Source organism: Strix uralensis, chromosome 5 (assembly GCF_047716275.1).
Source record: "Strix uralensis isolate ZFMK-TIS-50842 chromosome 5, bStrUra1, whole genome shotgun sequence".
Classification (NCBI taxonomy): Eukaryota; Metazoa; Chordata; class Aves; order Strigiformes; family Strigidae; genus Strix; species Strix uralensis.
In genome coordinates this window covers 73,799-88,998 of record NC_133976.1, presented here as the reverse complement: position 1 = coordinate 88,998, position 15,200 = coordinate 73,799, and the positions used below count along the sequence as shown (strand labels likewise).

The window sequence follows — 15,200 nt, the reverse complement described above, 5'->3', positions numbered from 1 at the left end:
CGCAAAAAAACCCGCAAAAAAGACGCAAAAAAGACGCAAAAAACCCGCAAAAAAAGGAAAAAAAAAAACCCGCAAAAAATCCGCAAAACCGCAAAAATCCCTACAAAAAAATCTCCCAAACCCCTGTAAAAAAACCTCCCAAACTGCGGCAAAAAAACTGTAAAAACCTGCAAAAAACCTCCAAAAAACCTGAAAAACAATCCGCAAAAAAAACACGGAAAAAAACCTGCAAAAAACCCACAAAACAACCTGCAAAAAAACCCGCAAAAAAATCCGCAAAAAAACCCTGCAAATAACCTCCCAGACATCGGCAAATAAACTGCAAAATCCTCCCAAACCTCGGCAAAAAACCTGCAAAAAACTGCAAAAAAACACCCGCAAAAAATGCCCGCAAAAAAACCCCTGCAAAAACCGCACAAAAATCCCGAGCAAAAACGGACAATAAAACCCCACGTAAAAAAACCCGCAAAAACCGCAAAAAAACGCGCAAAAAACCCGCAAAAAAATCTGAAAAAAAACCCTGCAAAAAACCCTCCCAAAACTCGGCAAAATACCCGTAAAAAACCGCGCCAAAAAAAGCGCAAAAAAACGCGCCAAAAAAAAGCGCCCAAAACTGGGCCAAAAACCGCGCCAAAAAAAACCTGCGCCAGAAAAAAAACCTGCGCCAAAAAAATAATCTGTGCCAGACAAAAAAGGTGCAAAAAAAAGGTGCCAAAAAGTGCGCCAAAAAAGGGTGCAAAAAAGGCGCCAAAAAAACCCGCGCCAAAAAAGGCGCCAAAAAAGGCGCAAAAAACACCGCGCCAAAAAAAAAGGCACCAAAAAAAGGCACCAAAAAAAAAAGGCACCAAAAAAAGGCACCAAAAAAAAAAGGCACCAAAAAAAAGGCACCAAAAAAAAAGGCACCAAAAAAAGGCACCAAAAAAAAAGGCACCAAAAAAAAGGCACCAAAAAAAAGGCACCAAAAAAAAGGCACAAAAAAAGGCACCAAAAAAAAAGGCACCAAAAAAAAGGCACAAAAAAAGGCACCAAAAAAAGGCACCAAAAAAAAAGGCACAAAAAAAAGGCAGAAAAAAAAGGCACAAAAAAAGGCACCAAAAAAAAAGGCACAAAAAAAAGGCACCAAAAAAAAAGGCACAAAAAAAAAAGGCACCAAAAAAAAGGCACCAAAAAAAAGGCACCAAAAAAAAAGGCACAAAAAAAAGCACCAAAAAAAAAGGCACCAAAAAAAAGGCACCAAAAAAAAAGGCACCAAAAAAAGGCACAAAAAAAGGCACCAAAAAAAAAGGCACCAAAAAAAAAGGCACCAAAAAAAAGGCACCAAAAAAGGCACCAAAAAAAAGGCACTAAAAAAAAGCACAACAAAAAAGGCACCAAAAACGCGCCAAAAAAGGCGCAAAAAAACACCGCGCCAAAAAAAAGGCGCAGAAAAAAGCGTCAAAAAAAAAGGCGCACAAAAAAACCGCGCCAAAAAAAAAAGGTGCCAAAAAAAAAAGGTGCCAAAAAAAAAAGGTGCCAAAAAAAAAAAGGCGCAGGAAAACGGCGCAGAAAAACCCGCAAAAAAACCGCAAAAAAAACCAAACCCCCCCAAACCACCCCAAAACCCAAACCACCCCTAAAAACCCCCCAACCCCCCCCAACCCCCCCAACCCCCCCCCCAACCCCCCCCAAACCCCCCCCAAACCCCCCCAACCCCCCCCCAACCCCCCCTTACCCCCCCCCAGTCCCAAGGGTTCCCATCGGCCCTCGGTCCCCTCTGGCGCCGGCGGCTCCTGCCCTGCCCAGATCCCTGGGCCCTTCCTCGCAGCTGCGCACACCCTCGGCAGGGCCCGGCCAGCCCCCGGAGGCAGGGGGGGGTTAGTCCCGGCATCAGTTCAACTCGGTTCTGCGGGGACCCAGAACGGAACAGAAACGGCAAAAGGCTTTGAAACAGGAGCCCTTGGGGCGAGGAGCCGGGAAGAGAAAACCCGCCGGGGGTTTGGACGCGGGGTCGTCCCGGCAGCAAAACATTTTAAATAATATCGTCCCCAAACCCACCCGGGGAATGCCCAATGCTTCCCCTTCCGCCCACAAAATCCAACTGAAATGGTCCATTTTCGTAGTCAGTCCGTGTCAATCCACAACGGAACGATGCTGCTCGGTTCCTCTCGCCATCGTTCCTCGGAGCCGCGGCCTGCGGGGATGTTACTCTCCAAAAATCCACAGGACGTTGACACCGGATAAACCCAGATTGACACGCCTGCAGAAATGAACAGGGTCGGAGTGAACGGCACGGAAATTTAAGCGTCTCTTTCAAATACTACATGAAAAACTATCCTTCGTGCACCACCAAAAACCCAAAAAACCCACCGAAACCACCAAAACCACAAAAACCCCACCAAACCCCCCCACCCGCCAAGCACCTGTTTCAAACATTCAATGAAAAACTCCCCAGGGGGCACTTTACCGCGCAGCATCGGGCTTTGCCGTGACTCCAGCGCGGCTCTTTGAGGCCGAAGCGGAATCTGGACGTCGCTGGTCGCTCCCACCCGTTCACATTTCTCCAATTTTACAAAAAAGCCGCGACCGTTGCAGACGCGAAGGTGGTTTTAGCCCCGTTCCCGTCCCCCCGCTGGAGCGGTTCCAGCTCGACGAGGAGCCTCGCGGCAGGATGTTCCCCTCACCCCGGCACTACTCACCCCAGCATCCCCGACTCCTTGGTCTTGATGAGGGACAGGAACATGAGCAAGGTGTGGAACAGGTTGTTTCTGCCCTGAAGCCACAGAGAGAGAAAAAAAACTTTGAAGTCAAGTCCCCGAGGAGAAATCCCAGCGGGATTTTCAGGCGGAGGAAGCGGCCGTTGAGAAAGCCACCGCAAAATGGCCTCACGGGGGGGCTGGCGGCGTTTTTGCCTTCATCCTCGGCTTTTTTCAGTGAGAGAAATACCAGGAAAAAGACCAAACGTGGGTTTTGGCTGGGTTATCACCTCTAAATACTTGACGTGCTGGAGGTTTTTGGAAAGCAGAGCAGGGATCGATCGAAAATTAAAATTCACTGGAGAATTTTGCTAGTTTGAGAGCGGAAGCTGCGCTGGGGCTGTGCGTGTGGTGGGGTTTTTGGGGTTTTTGGGGTTTTGGTGTCCTTGGGTTTTTGGGTCTTTTGTATTTTTGAGGCTTTAGTGGTTTGTTTTTTTCGGGGTTTTTTGGTGGGGTTGGGCGGGTTTTGGTGGTTTGGGGGGTTTTGGGGGTTTTTGGAGTTTTTAGGGGTTTTGGGGGCTTTGGTTTTCTTTTGGGTTTTGGGGTTTTTTGGGGTTTTGAGTTTTGTTTTTTGGGGGGTGGGTGGGGGTTTTCGGGATATTTTGGCGGTTTTGGGTATTTTTGGATGATGGGGTTTTTGGGGGTTTTGGTGATTGTTTGGGGGACATAAAAAGGCCTGAACCTTAGGCCTCAAACCAAAGCCTGACCCACAGGCCTCGCACCAGAGTTGACTTCTGAGTGAACCTCCCGACCAGCACCCTATCCGCATGAAATACGACCAGATTTCCTCTGAAAACTAGATAAAGAATATCTCTTTTTGGACCCTAAGCCAGCTGTTTCCTACAAGACAGGAACTCCTCGGATGCGCCCCGGATCCTGGCCAGATCCGGGATGCGCCCGAGTGAAGCCGATCTACCGGATGTTTCCACGCCCCTTTTTTTTTATTTTAATAGGATTTGTTTGTTAAACTGTATAAAAGCAGGACCCTCAAACAAAACTGAGCCCGGGAAGAAGGGAGGGGTGAGGGGAGGTGTTTTGTAATGCTTCTCTCTGTCCCAGTCTGCCTGTTAAGTGTTGGGTTTGTGAGTGTTTGAATCAAAGCGATGTTCTTGTTCTCCTTCCCCTAACGAGTCTGGGGTTTTGCCTGTTTTAACGGGTGAGGAAACCCCTCCCTGTCCTCATCTCAATTCCTGAGTCTTTTTGTTTAAATTTTTCTCCTTCCCAGCGCTGAGGGGGAAGGAGCGAGTGAAGGGCTGCGTGGGGCTTAGTTACCCTCCGGGCCTAAACCAGGACAGAAGCTTCCCCCCAGGATTCTTAGGGACAAGCCCCGGGTGACAACACACATCAAGGATTACGTGATGTGGTATTTTAAAATAAGTTGTTAGAAAACAAACAAGAGGAAGCTACTGCCTAGGTATGTATGGACCTTAAACAGATACTAAATCTACTATTTAGGAGCAGACTAAGTACAACATCATGGTCAAAGGCCAAGCTAAGGTTTACTGCCTGCACTGAGCCAGCCTAAGTGTCAACAGTCAATAAATGTGGCTAAATTGAGAAAAAAAAAAAGCCCCAAATCAGACCCCAATCAGATTTCCTGACAGCCGGAGGACACCGCTACCACCACCGTACCTTGGGCAGGTTGTAGACGTGGCGCCGGTAGATCAGCTCGTGGTGGGGCGGATTGATGCTGCTCTGGTAGATGCAAAATACGTTTTCATTTGAAGTGTCCGCAAGTGAAAAGTTCCAAAGGTGTCGGGGATTTCAAGGGTGCTGACGTGATCCCAGAGGCCAAGGGCAGCTCAATGTGAGCGCCGGTACCTGGTTTATCCGGTGTCTGAATGAAGTGTTGGGAAGTGAAGGTTTTGCCGTCGGGATATTTGGGGTGAGGCGGCAGCCTGGAGTCGAGGTAAGTGCAGAACACGTGCGTGATGATCTGGAAAAATTAAAACAAATCTCCCTTGGAGTCCTTTGCGACTTGTCTCATCCATAAAAGCCAATCTCCGATAAACCCAACCCCTTCTCCTGACCAAGCTTTTCCGATCAAATCAGTTTGGTTTTTTTACCTAGTTGAACTCTCTGCTGCTTCTGTTCTTCGTTCCGAAGGAAGGTGTGCAGTGCCTTGAGGTCTGTCATATAATCTTCTTCGCCCGTAGGAGAATTACACAGACCGGGGGAAGAGCAGTAACGAGACCTTAAGCTGCTGCTTTCCACTGGCCCAATGCCAGTGGGGGACGGTGACCCGCTAGGAGAGCAGCTGCAGCTGGAAACCTTGGGCAAATTAAAAAAAACCGCTTGTATCATATAAAGAAGACAGAATTCCACCTTGATTTGTAAATGACATGAATATAAAAGACTCTTGTTTGGGGTTTGGGTTGGGTTCTTTTGGTCTCCTTTGCGCTGACAGTTTGATTTCTTGTTTTTCCTTTGTTCTGAAACAAACCACTCCCCAGGGGGCACTTTACCGCGCAGCATCGGGCTTTGCCGTGACTCCAGCGTGGCTCTTTGAGGCCGAAGCGGAATCTGGACGTCGCTGGTCGCTCCCACCCGTTCACATTTCTCCAATTTTACAAAAAAGCCGCGACCGTTGCAGACGCGAAGGTGGTTTTAGCCCCGTTCCCGTCCCCCCGCTGGAGCGGTTCCAGCTCGACGAGGAGCCTCGCGGCAGGATGTTCCCCTCACCCCGGCACTACTCACCCCAGCATCCCCGACTCCTTGGTCTTGATGAGGGACAGGAACATGAGCAAGGTGTGGAACAGGTTGTTTCTGCCCTGAAGCCACAGAGAGAGAAAAAAAACTTTGAAGTCAAGTCCCCGAGGAGAAATCCCAGCGGGATTTTCAGGCGGAGGAAGCGGCCGTTGAGAAAGCCACCGCAAAATGGCCTCACGGGGGGGCTGGCGGCGTTTTTGCCTTCATCCTCGGCTTTTTTCAGTGAGAGAAATACCAGGAAAAAGACCAAACGTGGGTTTTGGCTGGGTTATCACCTCTAAATACTTGACGTGCTGGAGGTTTTTGGAAAGCAGAGCAGGGATCGATCGAAAATTAAAATTCACTGGAGAATTTTGCTAGTTTGAGAGCGGAAGCTGCGCTGGGGCTGTGCGTGTGGTGGGGTTTTTGGGGTTTTTGGGGTTTTGGTGTCCTTGGGTTTTTGGGTCTTTTGTATTTTTGAGGCTTTAGTGGTTTGTTTTTTTCGGGGTTTTTTGGTGGGGTTGGGCGGGTTTTGGTGGTTTGGGGGGTTTTGGGGGTTTTTGGAGTTTTTAGGGGTTTTGGGGGCTTTGGTTTTCTTTTGGGTTTTGGGGTTTTTTGGGGTTTTGAGTTTTGTTTTTTGGGGGGTGGGTGGGGGTTTTCGGGATATTTTGGCGGTTTTGGGTATTTTTGGATGATGGGGTTTTTGGGGGTTTTGGTGATTGTTTGGGGGACATAAAAAGGCCTGAACCTTAGGCCTCAAACCAAAGCCTGACCCACAGGCCTCGCACCAGAGTTGACTTCTGAGTGAACCTCCCGACCAGCACCCTATCCGCATGAAATACGACCAGATTTCCTCTGAAAACTAGATAAAGAATATCTCTTTTTGGACCCTAAGCCAGCTGTTTCCTACAAGACAGGAACTCCTCGGATGCGCCCCGGATCCTGGCCAGATCCGGGATGCGCCCGAGTGAAGCCGATCTACCGGATGTTTCCACGCCCCTTTTTTTTTATTTTAATAGGATTTGTTTGTTAAACTGTATAAAAGCAGGACCCTCAAACAAAACTGAGCCCGGGAAGAAGGGAGGGGTGAGGGGAGGTGTTTTGTAATGCTTCTCTCTGTCCCAGTCTGCCTGTTAAGTGTTGGGTTTGTGAGTGTTTGAATCAAAGCGATGTTCTTGTTCTCCTTCCCCTAACGAGTCTGGGGTTTTGCCTGTTTTAACGGGTGAGGAAACCCCTCCCTGTCCTCATCTCAATTCCTGAGCCTTTTTGTTTAAATTTTTCTCCTTCCCAGCGCTGAGGGGGAAGGAGCGAGTGAAGGGCTGCGTGGGGCTTAGTTACCCTCCGGGCCTAAACCAGGACAGAAGCTTCCCCCCAGGATTCTTAGGGACAAGCCCCGGGTGACAACACACATCAAGGATTACGTGATGTGGTATTTTAAAATAAGTTGTTAGAAAACAAACAAGAGGAAGCTACTGCCTAGGTATGTATGGACCTTAAACAGATACTAAATCTACTATTTAGGAGCAGACTAAGTACAACATCATGGTCAAAGGCCAAGCTAAGGTTTACTGCCTGCACTGAGCCAGCCTAAGTGTCAACAGTCAATAAATGTGGCTAAATTGAGAAAAAAAAAAAGCCCCAAATCAGACCCCAATCAGATTTCCTGACAGCCGGAGGACACCGCTACCACCACCGTACCTTGGGCAGGTTGTAGACGTGGCGCCGGTAGATCAGCTCGTGGTGGGGCGGATTGATGCTGCTCTGGTAGATGCAAAATACGTTTTCATTTGAAGTGTCCGCAAGTGAAAAGTTCCAAAGGTGTCGGGGATTTCAAGGGTGCTGACGTGATCCCAGAGGCCAAGGGCAGCTCAATGTGAGCGCCGGTACCTGGTTTATCCGGTGTCTGAATGAAGTGTTGGGAAGTGAAGGTTTTGCCGTCGGGATATTTGGGGTGAGGCGGCAGCCTGGAGTCGAGGTAAGTGCAGAACACGTGCGTGATGATCTGGAAAAATTAAAACAAATCTCCCTTGGAGTCCTTTGCGACTTGTCTCATCCATAAAAGCCAATCTCCGATAAACCCAACCCCTTCTCCTGACCAAGCTTTTCCGATCAAATCAGTTTGGTTTTTTTACCTAGTTGAACTCTCTGCTGCTTCTGTTCTTCGTTCCGAAGGAAGGTGTGCAGTGCCTTGAGGTCTGTCATATAATCTTCTTCGCCCGTAGGAGAATTACACAGACCGGGGGAAGAGCAGTAACGAGACCTTAAGCTGCTGCTTTCCACTGGCCCAATGCCAGTGGGGGACGGTGACCCGCTAGGAGAGCAGCTGCAGCTGGAAACCTTGGGCAAATTAAAAAAAACCGCTTGTATCATATAAAGAAGACAGAATTCCACCTTGATTTGTAAATGACATGAATATAAAAGACTCTTGTTTGGGGTTTGGGTTGGGTTCTTTTGGTCTCCTTTGCGCTGACAGTTTGATTTCTTGTTTTTCCTTTGTTCTGAAACAAACCACTCCCCAGGGGGCACTTTACCGCGCAGCATCGGGCTTTGCCGTGACTCCAGCGTGGCTCTTTGAGGCCGAAGCGGAATCTGGACGTCGCTGGTCGCTCCCACCCGTTCACATTTCTCCAATTTTACAAAAAAGCCGCGACCGTTGCAGACGCGAAGGTGGTTTTAGCCCCGTTCCCGTCCCCCCGCTGGAGCGGTTCCAGCTCGACGAGGAGCCTCGCGGCAGGATGTTCCCCTCACCCCGGCACTACTCACCCCAGCATCCCCGACTCCTTGGTCTTGATGAGGGACAGGAACATGAGCAAGGTGTGGAACAGGTTGTTTCTGCCCTGAAGCCACAGAGAGAGAAAAAAAACTTTGAAGTCAAGTCCCCGAGGAGAAATCCCAGCGGGATTTTCAGGCGGAGGAAGCGGCCGTTGAGAAAGCCACCGCAAAATGGCCTCACGGGGGGGCTGGCGGCGTTTTTGCCTTCATCCTCGGCTTTTTTCAGTGAGAGAAATACCAGGAAAAAGACCAAACGTGGGTTTTGGCTGGGTTATCACCTCTAAATACTTGACGTGCTGGAGGTTTTTGGAAAGCAGAGCAGGGATCGATCGAAAATTAAAATTCACTGGAGAATTTTGCTAGTTTGAGAGCGGAAGCTGCGCTGGGGCTGTGCGTGTGGTGGGGTTTTTGGGGTTTTTGGGGTTTTGGTGTCCTTGGGTTTTTGGGTCTTTTGTATTTTTGAGGCTTTAGTGGTTTGTTTTTTTCGGGGTTTTTTGGTGGGGTTGGGCGGGTTTTGGTGGTTTGGGGGGTTTTGGGGGTTTTTGGAGTTTTTAGGGGTTTTGGGGGCTTTGGTTTTCTTTTGGGTTTTGGGGTTTTTTGGGGTTTTGAGTTTTGTTTTTTGGGGGGTGGGTGGGGGTTTTCGGGATATTTTGGCGGTTTTGGGTATTTTTGGATGATGGGGTTTTTGGGGGTTTTGGTGATTGTTTGGGGGACATAAAAAGGCCTGAACCTTAGGCCTCAAACCAAAGCCTGACCCACAGGCCTCGCACCAGAGTTGACTTCTGAGTGAACCTCCCGACCAGCACCCTATCCGCATGAAATACGACCAGATTTCCTCTGAAAACTAGATAAAGAATATCTCTTTTTGGACCCTAAGCCAGCTGTTTCCTACAAGACAGGAACTCCTCGGATGCGCCCCGGATCCTGGCCAGATCCGGGATGCGCCCGAGTGAAGCCGATCTACCGGATGTTTCCACGCCCCTTTTTTTTTATTTTAATAGGATTTGTTTGTTAAACTGTATAAAAGCAGGACCCTCAAACAAAACTGAGCCCGGGAAGAAGGGAGGGGTGAGGGGAGGTGTTTTGTAATGCTTCTCTCTGTCCCAGTCTGCCTGTTAAGTGTTGGGTTTGTGAGTGTTTGAATCAAAGCGATGTTCTTGTTCTCCTTCCCCTAACGAGTCTGGGGTTTTGCCTGTTTTAACGGGTGAGGAAACCCCTCCCTGTCCTCATCTCAATTCCTGAGCCTTTTTGTTTAAATTTTTCTCCTTCCCAGCGCTGAGGGGGAAGGAGCGAGTGAAGGGCTGCGTGGGGCTTAGTTACCCTCCGGGCCTAAACCAGGACAGAAGCTTCCCCCCAGGATTCTTAGGGACAAGCCCCGGGTGACAACACACATCAAGGATTACGTGATGTGGTATTTTAAAATAAGTTGTTAGAAAACAAACAAGAGGAAGCTACTGCCTAGGTATGTATGGACCTTAAACAGATACTAAATCTACTATTTAGGAGCAGACTAAGTACAACATCATGGTCAAAGGCCAAGCTAAGGTTTACTGCCTGCACTGAGCCAGCCTAAGTGTCAACAGTCAATAAATGTGGCTAAATTGAGAAAAAAAAAAAGCCCCAAATCAGACCCCAATCAGATTTCCTGACAGCCGGAGGACACCGCTACCACCACCGTACCTTGGGCAGGTTGTAGACGTGGCGCCGGTAGATCAGCTCGTGGTGGGGCGGATTGATGCTGCTCTGGTAGATGCAAAATACGTTTTCATTTGAAGTGTCCGCAAGTGAAAAGTTCCAAAGGTGTCGGGGATTTCAAGGGTGCTGACGTGATCCCAGAGGCCAAGGGCAGCTCAATGTGAGCGCCGGTACCTGGTTTATCCGGTGTCTGAATGAAGTGTTGGGAAGTGAAGGTTTTGCCGTCGGGATATTTGGGGTGAGGCGGCAGCCTGGAGTCGAGGTAAGTGCAGAACACGTGCGTGATGATCTGGAAAAATTAAAACAAATCTCCCTTGGAGTCCTTTGCGACTTGTCTCATCCATAAAAGCCAATCTCCGATAAACCCAACCCCTTCTCCTGACCAAGCTTTTCCGATCAAATCAGTTTGTTTTTTTTACCTAGTTGAACTCTCTGCTGCTTCTGTTCTTCGTTCCGAAGGAAGGTGTGCAGTGCCTTGAGGTCTGTCATATAATCTTCTTCGCCCGTAGGAGAATTACACAGACCGGGGGAAGAGCAGTAACGAGACCTTAAGCTGCTGCTTTCCACTGGCCCAATGCCAGTGGGGGACGGTGACCCGCTAGGAGAGCAGCTGCAGCTGGAAACCTTGGGCAAATTAAAAAAAAACGCTTGTATCATATAAAGAAGACAGAATTCCACCTTGATTTGTAAATGACATGAATATAAAAGACTCTTGTTTGGGGTTTGGGTTGGGTTCTTTTGGTCTCCTTTGCGCTGACAGTTTGATTTCTTGTTTTTCCTTTGTTCTGAAACAAACCAGCTGCTCCAACCCAATGAGGTGACACGAGGGAAAAAGGACAGATCCCGATAGGACAAACTGAGATCTGCTTTGCCAAAGGAGCAAAGACACACACAGACAACTCTCCGCTGGCTGCTGCTCCCCTTCAGCGGCACAGGGCACAAAGCACAGACCCAAACCGTACCCTCGGGAGCTGGCCTGGTCCTTACCTGACTGGAGCTGCTGCCTGGGGAATAGGTTCCAGCACTGCCGTAAGCAGCGCTGGTGCTTGACAGAGCCTGTCGTTGAGGGCTGTACCCTGGGGTACAACCGGTAGTAAACTTTGGACTGGCGCTTGGGCAGCGGGACGGGCTGGAACTCAGCACACTCTGGCCCTGGATCGGAGGAGAAGGTGTCAGAGACGGGGCTTTCTTTGCCGCCAGCTCACGCGCTGGAGTTGTTTGTACCGCTGCAAGGAGGAAAAACAGAATTAGCATTGTGGATGCAGCAGCCCCAAACTCTCCTCCCCCCTTCAAACGCAGACACAACGCTATCTTAAGGCAATTTAAAGAAGATGCTAGAAGGGACGCTAGAAAAACCAGTGTCCCTACAGAACTCCGCAGTCAAGCCACTGACAGAAAAAAAGAGAAGACTGAGACACAGGACCACAACTCAGCACGAATCCTGCAGCTTCAGATTTCAGTTCAGTGTTACCAGGCACCTTGCGTAACCCAGGGGGGTTCTCTATTCCATCGCCTATCTCATCAGCTCCTCCACCTGCCTACTCTGGGCATCTTTAGGCATTGAATGTCTTAATTTATCTCTGCAAATAAACACAGGAGATGCTTGAACCTTGTTGTTGCAGCATTATAACCACCTGCTGCCCATTTCCTAGGGGCAGACCAGCAGAGTGCAATACTACCGTGCTAGCATTTTGCTTTTGGTCTATTTACCTTGTCAGGCTCTTTTCAGAACTTTGCTTGGATCTTCAAAAGCTTTCTGAGTGTCCACTCTCTAGGCTCATTTTCTGACGAAGGTCTGTCTGCCCCTCTCATTTGGTTCTCGTTACCCAGCGTGACAGCAGTAGGACATCAAAATAAAATACAAACCTGCGCTCTCTGCCTTGCTCCTAGTTCCATGGATAAGTCACAAATTCCTTGTCACACCTCACAGTGTTCAAGTCTCTCTCTGCCCTTCAGCAGCCGCTCTCATCCTGCCCTTGTTCACCCTCTGTGTGTCTGTTTCCCCGCCAGTTCTCCCCACAAACACTCATCAAATTATCACTTGACATTGTGAATTTTAATAGGCTGCAGGAAATTCAGTTCACCGCTCCTGTCAGATGAGGCCATTCAGAACTCACTCCACTAAAGAATCCCACCGCTGAGAGAGACACCATCTTGAAACAAAAAAGAAGAATTAAAAAAGATTGCCGGAGATGTTTATTGCACCCACCTGCATTCTGCAACCCCAGCAGGGTCTGCTGGCGAGGACTCATGACCAAGCTGGTCGGTGCCACCGTGTATTTGAAGTACATCCAGAAATCAAATAAGGCATTCAGGCTGAACAGAGATGCAAGTGCAAGTTCTAGAAGAAACAGAGAAGTTTTTACTGTAGCTTGAGCGTGGGGAATAACAAAAGTGGGTTGTTTGCAAACATGGGCATATGCCTACTACAAACAGGTCATTATTAGTGCTGTCAAGAAGTAACAGTTTGGGCAATATCTAAGATTTCTTCACCTTTTTATGTAAGAACCATTGGAGATAATTTTCCTTTCTATATTGAGATTAATTTATACTGCTACAATTGAATTTTTAAAGACAGACAGTCATTTTCCAAATCTACTACAATTAAGTTTCACAGTCTTTCTCAAAAACCATCCTCTGTCAAATCATCTGTCACTCATCTCAGGATTTTTCTCCTCCTCTTGCTTCATCCTCTAATCACGTTTGATGCAGCTGGCTTAGAGTCTGCTCCTCCGAAACAAACTTTAATTCTTGTGAAATGCCATCCACGCCCACGGTACGACACGGCAGTAAAATCTGCCGTGTTCCCCAAAGCCTCACTCCACACATTAAACAGATTTAATGCACCAAGTAAGTTCTCCATACCTAAGAAAGCTGTTAACACTCCTTACCTGTCACTAAAATGGAAGCAATTCCAAGTTTCAAGGGAGATGGCAGAAAGCAAACCAAAGTTTTGGTTTAAGTTTAAAACTAACAAAAAAACCCAATTTAAAAAAAAAAAGAGCTGGTTTAAAGACCACCTCTCCAGCAATAAAACTGAACAAGTGAATAAAAGAAAAGAACCCTGAAAACTAATTTAAATGCTGCAGCAACTCACCAATATACCAGAGTGGCCAGTATGTGATGTTGTAATAGGAGCTTATGAGTTTTCCAGACCTGAGAAGAAAACAAAGAAGTTATCCTTTTGCAACTATTCAGTCCCAGGAAACATTCAGGCAGATACAAAGGAGGAGGCTTTGCTTGTTTGACTCAGATGTAACAATTAACGTACATTTCAGTATAGATCATGCCTGCGATAGACACATTAAGGAGCCCCCAGGCCAAGAACACTTTCCGGGCTTCCATCTCCTTCCTCATCTTGACAGCCCTGTCGATGACGGAACTTGCTGGACTCTGCTCTGCTGCCATGATCTGCAACAACAAACATAGAGAAATGACAGAATTTGACAACTTTTGTACAGTAAGACCCTCAGTCAGCACATGATTAAAGAAAAAACAGCAGTAGTCTAAAACAGACTATGTAAATGGACTTTTCCTTTAGCCAGAGTCATGTTTAGCATATTTAAAAAAAACCAGATTCTTTTTACCAGGAAAAATAGGTCATATTTCTTCAATGAACTCTACTGTCAGCACTGTCACCTCATCACCTGACTTTTTCTTCTAGTCCCATCACCAAAATATGCGACTCTTCCTTCCTGCCACTCACTGAAAAACTTGTCACATCATTCTGCACTAGATGGGAACATAAAGAATTTGCTTTCTGGGACAAATACTGCACCTTTACATTACTGCCTTCTTACTGGTACAACGATTCAACGGTGAAATAGTGAACATCAGGATTACCGGGAGAATTCTACAAGAGCACATTGCCTGGTAGTTTTTTTGACAGGTTTTTCACACGCTTTCAGCCCCAAGACTTCCCTTCCCACGCTGACAAATGGAGCAGCCCTGAGCAGAGATCCTCTCCCCGACCCTCACACTCCCAACCTCTCTCCCTGAACCACGTCCTCCTGCAGAAGCAGAAGCTGCACTGTTAGGACACTGAAATCAAAGGGACATTTGGTCCCTTTCTACTCGCTGAGGGGGGCTGGCTGTGGGGTGTTCACCTCCAGACTGAACTACGTCCTGCCCCGTCCCCTGCCCTCTTCTGCTAAGGCACAGGCATGAGGGGAGGCCTCACCCTGACACCCCAGCAGGCGCTGACCCCAGGGCCACACAGGGAGGTCCCACACACCTCCCCTTGCCCCAAACCCCCCAGCTTCCCCCCACGCCATCCCCTCTGCCACACACAGCCCCAGCTTCCCACACCCTCGGCACCGCCCCCCCCCAGCCCTGTCACACACAGACAAGTGTCACAGCTTCCCCTGCCACGCACAGGGACCCTCGGGGCTCCCCCTGCACAGACCCCACTGTCACACGCAGGCAGCCTCCACAGCTGCCCCCAGACACCACCCCCCCACACCACCCCGGGGGGGTCTCCACAGCTGCCCCCACTGTCAGAGAAGCTGCCTCACGGCTCCCCGCAACCACACCTCACCGTTACACACCGGCAGCCCCACAGCTCACACCGCCCTCACACAGAAGAGGCCCGACATGTCCCCCCCATCCCGACCCCTGTCACACAGAGGTGGCCCCGCATCCCTCCCAGTCCTGACCCACCACACACAGGCGGCCCCAAATCTCCCCCCTCAGACCCCCCCGACCCTGTGCAGGCCCCAGGCGCCAGGCGGTGCCGGCGCGGGGCAGCCACAGTACCTGCCGCAGAGCTCGGGCTCCGGAGAGGTGAGGAGACACCCCCTTCCCCTCAGGCAGCGCAGGGGGTCCCCTTTTTCCAGTCGAGACGGAGGCGGCGGGTGCCGGCAGAGCGCGATCCTCACACCCCTCAGAGCCGCCGGCCGCCCCGGCTGCGCCTGCGCGAGTGTCGCCGGGGCGACCCGGGCTGCGTAACACGGGGGGACGCGGAGCCTGTTGCCGTGGAGACGGGGAGGGGGGCGGGACCGCGGGGAACGCTCGCGCCGCGGCCATTGGGCGGGGGCGGCCTTTTGGCGGGAAGAGGCGCGTGAGGCGGGCGCCGGGGCCGCCACGTTGGCCGCGCTGGGGAGAGGGTGAAGATGGCGGGGAAGGGGTGAGCGGCTGGCTGGCTGTGCTGGGCGCCCTTGCTGTGGTGCAGAGCCACATGTTGCCGTGCTTTTGCTGAGGTATCTTTATAGCTAAATGTGCTGGTTTTGGCTAGGGGGAGAGTTAAGTTTTCTTCACAGTAGCTAGTACGAGCTCTGTTTTGGATTTGTGCTGGAAACAGTGTGGATAACGCAG

General features: G+C 49.5%; 1 protein-coding gene across 1 annotated transcript; it reads right to left on the bottom strand.

The window, feature by feature from the left end:
* Window positions 1-1,721: 1,721 nt before the first annotated feature.
* LOC141943700 (transmembrane protein 209-like) lies at window positions 1,722-14,774 on the bottom strand. The gene is made up of 19 exons (XM_074869351.1): window positions 14,643-14,774; window positions 13,159-13,298; window positions 12,985-13,043; window positions 12,097-12,228; window positions 10,875-11,113; window positions 10,307-10,511; window positions 10,070-10,176; window positions 9,873-9,935; window positions 8,184-8,257; window positions 7,930-7,989; window positions 7,563-7,749; window positions 7,119-7,181; window positions 5,430-5,503; window positions 5,176-5,235; window positions 4,809-4,995; window positions 4,554-4,668; window positions 4,365-4,495; window positions 2,676-2,749; window positions 1,722-2,236 (listed from the first exon to the last, which is right to left on the bottom strand). The coding sequence occupies exons 2-19, from the start codon at window positions 13,293-13,295 to the stop codon at window positions 2,182-2,184; spliced, it is 2,022 nt and encodes a 673-aa protein (XP_074725452.1). The 5' UTR covers window positions 13,296-13,298; window positions 14,643-14,774; the 3' UTR covers window positions 1,722-2,181.
* Between the last annotated feature and the right edge of the window lie 426 nt (window positions 14,775-15,200).